The sequence below is a fragment of the Rhagoletis pomonella genome, unplaced genomic scaffold, assembly GCF_013731165.1.
Source record: "Rhagoletis pomonella isolate Grant_MI unplaced genomic scaffold, Rhpom_1.0 Rhpom_scaffold_00007, whole genome shotgun sequence".
Classification (NCBI taxonomy): Eukaryota; Metazoa; Arthropoda; class Insecta; order Diptera; family Tephritidae; genus Rhagoletis; species Rhagoletis pomonella.
Window position 1 is genome coordinate 57,918,918 of NW_023458561.1, and position 8,735 is coordinate 57,927,652.

The window sequence follows — 8,735 nt, forward strand, 5'->3', positions numbered from 1 at the left end:
ACTCAAGCGTCTCCGTTTTATGTTGCATAGCGATGATGTAGGAGTTGTAGCGTTTTTAGCCGTCAAAGAATTGTTTCTCCTCGGTGCCTTTTGCTCTTCGCTTTCAGTTACTGCCTCAGTGTCACTATAATCCGACAATGGCGAGTCTGTTTCAGAGTCCACAACTGCAGCTTCCCTTCCAACATCTATGTCAGATGATACTTCTTCGATTGACAACTCTTTGATCTTTACTGTACTCTCGCCTTCTTCTTCTTCTTCCTCCCCCTCCTTCTCCTCCTGCCTTTGTTGTGCTTCCCATATACTTCGTTGGATCAGAAGTTTTGCTTGCCGTTGTAGCTTTTCTTTCCATTCACGTTCTTCTTCCTTTGCCAGCCAATGTTCAAGCAAAGATACATTGCCACATCTTATTTGTGACATTTCGGCCCAAAGATCCATTTAAAATTTGTGTAATAAAATTTTCGCAGATCAAAATAAACCAACGTTCTGCGCGCTTTCAATAATGATTTTGTCTTATCTATGCCAGTTCTGGCAGTGTTTTATATGATTTGGATTTGGTTATTTTGTTGATTACGTTTTTTACCTGTACTAAATTTGCGCGAAAATGTATCATTTTATTTGCACCTGCGCTAGTTAGTTGTTGGTTGTGTAAATTAAGGCATACTTTTTCAAGGTAATTCAGCATCAGTTGGGCTACCTGTGGAAGGGGTAAGAGCTGTGCTAGTAAGCCAGAATTATGTATGTTTGTATGCTCTCTAACGCGCTCATTAACACATTAATTGCTGGTCGAGTGTTTTTTTTTAGGATTTTATGATGAATTTTTAGATTCAATGTTATATACTCGCACGAGAAACATTTCTTAAATAATTGTGAAAGAAAAATCTCAAAAATTAAGGTACAAGTACAGACATAAATAATTAAAACTTTATAAGAGATTTTATTTTTGTGAAAGTTAGTTTTAACTTAACCCATACTTTTAAAAATTAACAAAAACATAAAGTTAAATAAAATAAATATTAAAATATACATTTCTTGACCAAAAGAGAAGACTTAAGTAACAGTGGTTTCAAGCACGAGTATAGTTTTTCTTTCAGTGGTTACAGAACTAACAGTTAAATGGATAATCCACCCCCCCGGCTCAGCGAACTGCAATTACTTGGTGAATAGTAGTGATTTTGATCTTATGAAGAAATTTAAGTAAGAAATAATCATAGAGTACCCCAAAAAATAAATTAGGTATCAAGATAAAGTCCATGGGCTGTTAAAAAATAAAACAAAACCCCTCCGTTCTTCTCCGTTTGTGAAAATCTAGGCAACGCTCAGTTGAAAGTGAACTTAAGTAAGAAAGCGATACTTGCAGGTAGCGCTTTAATAATATACATCTGAGGTCACCCACGTAAAAACCTTTTACAATTAAAATTTTCAATATCCAAACCTCGACTGCGGCCTTCACCTCATGATGGAAACATGAACTCGACTGCACCTGGATCGCTCGTTTTCTTAATGAGAATGGATATAAAACTTTACCTGTAGGCGTTAGCTGTTTTCCCAGTTAGTCTATCAAAGCCGTCTCCAAACAAACAGATTTAGATACCTAGGTGTATTGTTAAAAATTTGGTGGTTAAATTTACCAGTACTTTGATATGGGTACCAGGTCATTGTTACATACCGGATAACAGCTTAACAGACGAACTTGAAAGAGAAGGCATATTCATTTCTACAGCATATATATACCACTACATATTACATTAAAGTGGCAAATAAAAGATGGTTGGAAGAAATTAACTAGGCTCATCTGACCCAGGTTGATTAAGGAGAAGCCCAGAGCTTCGCTCCTTTTGGAACGCTACGTGGGGTTCTAGTGGTAATAACTTACCACTGCAGAATGGGATTTCCAGTGTACGACTACTGTCTAGATGACGGAGGAAATCGAAGGCATGCAGTACATCCTCTGTCAGCTTTAGCTAAACTGAGATAACGAAAGTCTGCGATTTAGAATGCTTCATAAACGTTTGTAATTGGTTCTACTTCTCGGTATATGAACGGAATAAACTACGATCCAAAACTGTATCACAATGTGCCATTAAGCTTACGTGTGTCATCCTCCAGGATCTATTTGATTACAGCCACCATAACCAATAACATATGTATATATTCTTTAATGGGGAATTCGCCTCTACCCGGCTAGTTGATGTATTGTTGAATGTCTAAGATAAGGACGAAACGGTGTAAGAAGATCATATGACCTTAGGACATTTGCTACATCTGCCACATAAAGGAGCGCAAGTTCCGCATAAAAGGAGATTCTTTAAGCTCGCGCTCAGTGGCTGAAGATTTTAAGCTAAAGCTTAAGGATGACGCGACCATAGACAATTGAAGTCAAGGTCGGGAAGGTACCTTTGGCTTCGCGGTCGAATGGGCTCCACGATCAAACATCTGTTAACCAACTGCGGCTGATCGTCTTCCCTGGGAAATTGATATAAAATAGTCTGCACGCTCTTTTTATTAATTCGGCTTGCATTCTCGACAATTCAGAGATTTAGAGAGATGTCTTTCACGTAGTCATTTAGTCGAAGTCGACATACAAACCTTGATCTCTCAGGATCAGTTCTGCTTATCGAACTCCTTCATGACTTAACCAGCAAAGAAACTACCTTTACCGTTCCGGCCAGCAGCGCTACGTCTAGCTAAAGAATGCTTACAAGAAGGCGCATCCCTATCGAATAACAGGAACGATGGGACTCATCTACCACGACGATAGATTTATAGGCCCAACCCCAATCAATAGGGCATATGAAGAGTTTGACACCCACATCACGACCTTTTTTTATCTGGTGATTTCTGCTTAAGATACTACTACATTTGTATACATATATACAATCAATATGGCTAGTGGGAAACCCGCCTGTCGGACGTGCCAAAGCCGTGGTGCGTGTTGAGTTTTACTCTCCCGATTTTATTGCCGAAAGAAAAATGGAATTCCAACCAAAGCTGACTTCTACCCACACAGCGTTCTTTACTCTACCACTCTTCATGTCAACCTAATATCCGAAAATTCTAGGTATTAAATATTTTGTACATCATAATTTACACGCGTATACATTTCGTTAATACATATTTTCTATAAATTAAGTTAGTTACAGTTTTTCGTTGCATATAGTTATGTTTTCTTCACTTGAAGACGTTTTATTTACCATCACTTTGTGCTCTGCACCTACGTGGACACAGTAGTCGTTGTTGTTGCACCACCATTTCTCGCCTCTGCCGCTGCATTTTCACGCTCCTGTAGTTCTTGTAACTCTTCCTCCTCGCGCGTCAACGGTATCGTCGAGTGATTATACAGCCCCTGTGCCATTAGTTGTAATGCCAAAGGATTTTTGTGTCCACTCGACTTTTTCAGTTTGGCACGCTTATTTTGAAACCAAATTTTTATTTGCGCTTCATTTAGACCCAATTCGGAACTGAGCTGTTGGCGTCGTTTTTCGGTCAGGTAGCGATTCTCGGTGAACTCGTGCTATAGGGCGAAACAAGAAGGAACAAATTACAAATCACAGTAATTGTAAAACTATGAACAAGAAGCTTAAGTTTTAGGAATGACGTTCTGATCTTCATGATTTCTATGGAAAACTTATTTTAATCTGTGACAATGAGCCTTTAGAAGCGTTTCGCTAACTAGCTTTGGGATAGATCAGCTAATGTTGGCAGGAAGTATATATGGAACCTCGCGCTTCCTTATTAATTCTGAAAACTCCAAACACTTATGTTGCCTTTCGAAATACAAAAGAAAATAAACTTAGTAATTGGTTTTGTGATCAGAATTAGGAAATTCTCTAATCACAATAAGCTTCTGAGGTGATCGAGTACATTATTTTTTAAGTCTGTTGATGGATCGGTCAACAGAAATATTCTAGAAAAGTACCTTTCACAAAAGGTGAAAAATTATAAGGGAGGAGCAGCTACGAAGGACACGGCTTTTTGCTTATAAGTGGTGGGCTGAAAGAGACTTTTCCCTCTGCGCGACCAAACATATCCTTGGAAGAAGTTTAAAACTTTGTATAGCTTTTATGTGAATGAGGTCAAAGTAAAAGCTCTTTCCGATCGTCGCTCGCCAATATAAACCAGTGGGGATAAGAGTGCTTTTACTCAGTGCGCTCCTAAATTAAATCCATAGAAAGCTTTAAAAAGCTCTCTCGTTGGATATATTTTGGCCGTAAAAAGCTCAAGAAGCATTTGAATTCGTCAAGCAATTCGCCCGTGAGTGATCTATAAAACCTAGAGAAAGCTTAAAAAGAGATTCACCTCTAATCCTTTTTTAAATGTGTATATATGTTAAGCGATATTACCTGCATAGAGTTTTTTCCAGGGTTCGTTTAGATAAAGTGCATATATAGCTTTAAGAAACTTTGCATAGGTACCATCAAACCAGTGAATGCTCAAAACAGCGCCCGTGGGCGGAACCCTTCAAAGCTCTCTGTAGATTTTATATGCGCGCGCACAGAGTATAAGCTCTCTACGGGCAGCTCAAGGCCGGCGGATAAAGCTCTCATACGGATATTTGGATGCGCAGAGAGTAAAAGCTCGCTCTGAACATCTCCGATTTAAGCTCATAGAGTCAAAGCCTTCTCTGATAGTCATTACTTTAAGCTAGTCCCTGCCTAAACATATCCCTTAGTGGAAATTTTTTAAAGATTTCTATAAATTTCATATATGTACATATGTTGGCGCTCACAGGTTAAAAGCTCTAACTGATCGCCACTTCTTAAAATTATGTAACTGGAGTATTTTTAAACGGTTCTAATTTTCAGAAAATGCTTTCTCTTAAACTTATTTTTTCCCTATTAACTTTTGCCATCTAGCTATTTGTTACTCATTTGTTGCGAGTTTTTTTTGTATTCAATTCATTGTATCCATACTTGGTTGGAAATTAAATTTCATTGCGCAGCCATAACTCACCTTCAAGCGCGCCAATTGCGAACCACTGAACGCCGTCCGCGGTCGTTTATCCTCTGCGGTGGCGGCGCCACTTCCACCGCTTCCACTGCCATTCGATGCGCCACCGCCGTTGCTGCTGCTGCTGCCCTTCTCACCGGCTAGCTTCTTGGGCTTACGGGCGCGTGGACCTGCCAAAATAAACAGAAAAGGAAAGAGAGCAATAAGTACTAGGAAAGAAAAAGGGAAATAAGAAGAACTAAAACCAAGCTAAACCGCTCGAAACTAAGCGGCTGGCAACAATGTATCAGTGGCTAGAGTAATCCATACGCGCTACGCGTAGTAGTGGAGGCGCATTTAATTGAGCCAGGACTCGCCGCACAATTACTAATACCGGCGGCATACATGCAACTGCGAGTATGTTATGCGCCGCAAGCAATTGTGAATCACCAACATTCTACTAAATTTCCTGTGTCTAAGGGTTGCACACACTTGTGTATAAATACGCGTAGATATGTACAGCCGGAACATAAAAATTCCATTTGCCAAATAAAATAGATGCGCGTAATTGCGCCACAATGACTGGACGCTATCGTCCGTTTGTTCGTTAGCTCGTTCGGTTGCCTTCATTTTCGGACACTACCTTTGTTCGTTTCAACGCCTGCCTGCTTTTCCCGCATCGCCCATCGAGCGTCTGCATAAATTTTCGCGGCATCCACGCACGAACTTGCAGCCAAGATTTATGAGGAGTTAAAAATTACACGGCAAAGTCGAAACGGTAACGCCAATGAATTGTAATCGTCTAAAGTGGCAAATTTGTTGCTGAATTCAGCAGCAAACAGGGGGGGGAGAGTTGTGGGGGAGAAGTTCCTTCACCACTATTTGGTGGCGCATTTAATTCAAATGTTAAATAGTCAAACTTCCGGTTGTCTTTCGTTGTGTTTTACTTAATTTTGCGTTTTGAATAATTAAACTTTCCACTTTTTCTGCGCGTCATCGTACTTTGGTTGAACTTTGGCTGTGACTTGGCATAGTCATCACCCGCACACTCGGAAAGCAATCAAAGATGATGACGATCCATTGTAGTGGGTTGGTGTTGAACTGTCGAAATAGCAACTGTGGCTAATTTAATGCGTGAAAGAAGCGTTTAAATTAAATTAGAAATTTTATGTTTTCATTTGAGAGTTTTTGCTTTCGCTTTTGCGGGTTTTCAAAAGGTAGCTTTAAAGCGAAGGCAGCTGCAAATTAGGTCCCGTAAGGGACCTTTGCTTCATTTGATGAAAAAAATTAGATTTACTCGACTGTTCGAAGCGATTTTTTTTAAATCGGCACTATAAAAGCATATCCAAAAAGTCGACAGATTCACAATCGTATAAAAGAAGGGGGACAGAAATATCATTATAGCAGCAATGAACAGAGAGAGCCTTTACGCTACAACCGTCCTTAGGGGGCGCTGGCATCACCGACACTATAGACCGAGGGCGTCGATTCTTCCCTTCTTCCAAATCTAAGGTGTCCATGCCTAATGGAGGGTTTGCAGTCAAGCCCATCCGAGTTCATTTTAAAGGAACTTCCCATAGGCATATCGAGTCAGCCGTCCACAGTCAAGGAAGTAGTGGCTCGCGTGAAAACCACCTCAGGACAGCTTTAAAGCAGTTAATTTTGGGCACAATAATGGCACCCAAACTTTCTTGACGGGCAAAACAGTTATCGACTACGAGTACTAAGCCGGCCGATAGTAGCACTCATTCACCTCTCAGTGGTTCAAGAAGATAAAAAAAGTTTGCCCCGCAGTCAGGGTGAAGCGGGTTAGCAGAGCTGCTGATGTGAAAATTCGGAAACGGCCCTGAGCCTGTTAATTTTAAAGATTTGGTTGAGAGGTAAAATACATTCTCTTTGAAAGCCGTGCCCCGACTTAAGAGAGGGTTACCTCGAAAAAACCTCAACTACCTGGTGCCGCTGCAGACGAGATATGGCCTTCAAAAGCCAGGGGCTGGCAGATAAAGCTGAAAAAGCTCATCCTGCGGACAAGATGGTGTACAACGCAGCTTTACAGTTAACGATTTTCGATCGGGTTTTTTAAACGAATGAAGAGACTAAGGGCGTTTAGTTTAGAAAAAAGGCAGTTGTTCTTTGAACTTTGTTCAGTAAACGAATTTCCAATGGTAAAGATTCTAGGCGACAGGCGCCTTACTAAGAACCTGGTATTGGCAAATTACTGTTGAAACTTTAAATTTTTGTCTAAACATGAAAATTCCATAGATGCTCTCTCGAGTGAGGTATATCTCAACTTTTCAGTTGTGCAAGTAAGAAATCAGTCATCAGGCATAGGGGAAGGTATTATCTCTAAGCACCAACCCCTACTAACTCTGTGCCTTACCGACCCCATACCGCCTGAACTCTAATTTCTTCCTACGCGAGAATGGAACTTAGTGTTTGGAATTGACGCAATTTGGCCTGAAAAAGAAACAACTAATGTGCTATTTAGGATTCACCTTTCGGATGCGCAACTCATCTAATTATAGGGATTAGTATGCAGGAAATCAGATTAATAATCTGGAGATCTTAGGATTTTTTTTGTCGGAACTAACACTAAACAGTGCGTACAGAAAACAGTACTCAGACTACCCTGAAGGCAAACCTCTCACGTCCACGGTAGGTAGGTACTTGGTAGGAGTTCAGCAAGAAAAAATCACTTCAGAACAATGCAGCCATAGTCACCATACTAAAATTTCAAGAGTTACTACTTCCTCTGCCTTAAAGAACCTGTATTAGCCTATTTTGAGGGCTTCGAAAAATCAGTTTGTTGGAAAGAACTGGAATAAGGACATAAATAGCCCAAAGCAATAAAAAAATTTTGAACCGGAAAATAGTCCTGCAATAAAAATAACACGGATTTATTGGACAGCCCTCGTATCTTTTGAAAGATTTCATCAGATAAGAGATGCACTTTGGCAAATTCTGGCAGCTAGTGTTTGCATTAATTTAAAAATTTTGGCAAAAAACGCCGCTCAGGCAGGCAGTTCTGTCTGATCTATCAACCAACCCCTTTCGCTGCTTGTCCAAAAAGAGATGTTCGTACTTTAATTAACAGTTAAATGTTGACAAGCATAACAAATAAGCGCGAAAGAGTTGACAGAGGACATTCATGGTTTAAATAAGGGAGCGAAAAACTTCCATAATAACAAAGCTTATCTTTGATTATGCAATGTAAACTGTAACTATGTAAATTCCGATTTGCCCAAAGTTAAGTAATGAAATTTTATTGCGCCACAATGGATTGTCACCCTTTTTGTGGATGGGAGGAGGTGAGTGAAGATTTGGAGTTGATAGGCAGCCGCAAAATTGCCGTAGAACGTATTAAGCGCCAAATATTCAAAAATAATTGGGCCACAAGAATTTAAATTTGCTCGCCAGCTCAATGAACGGCGAATCGGCTGGATACTTGTTTGAAATTCTGCCTTTTGAAATACTGAAAAAGGCTTTAAGCACAAAGCAAAGAGTGGGTGACCTTTATGAATTTCTCCTTCCATTATTTATTTCTTATAACACTTATTTGTGTACCCATACATTGGCATAGTAAAATTTTTGACACTTAATTTCGTTGTCCTTCACACGACAAACAAAAAATCCTAATTGCTTTCCATGGAAAATGTCCAATGTCGAGTGTGAGCCGTGGAACAAGTGAGTGAAAGTTACTCCTTTATTGAAATAGTTTGGCGAAAATGAAGCAATTTCGACAGCCACTAATGGGCATTTTTGGTTGCGACTTTTCAACTGGCGGCCAAGCAAATGTAAATGTAGCATGC

General features: G+C 39.9%; 1 protein-coding gene across 1 annotated transcript in view; it reads right to left on the reverse strand.

Moving 5' to 3' along the window:
* Nucleotides 1-1,923: 1,923 nt before the first annotated feature.
* LOC118743165 (homeobox protein invected) overlaps nt 1,924-8,735 on the reverse strand; it is a 242,215-nt gene continuing 235,403 nt past the window's right edge. Inside the window, exons 3-4 of the mRNA XM_036475697.1 lie at nt 4,951-5,117; nt 1,924-3,511 (exon numbers count right to left, since the gene is read on the reverse strand). Coding sequence (XP_036331590.1) covers nt 3,212-3,511; nt 4,951-5,117 — 467 coding nt within the window. The 3' untranslated portion in view covers nt 1,924-3,211. The remainder of the gene's footprint in view (nt 3,512-4,950; nt 5,118-8,735) is intronic.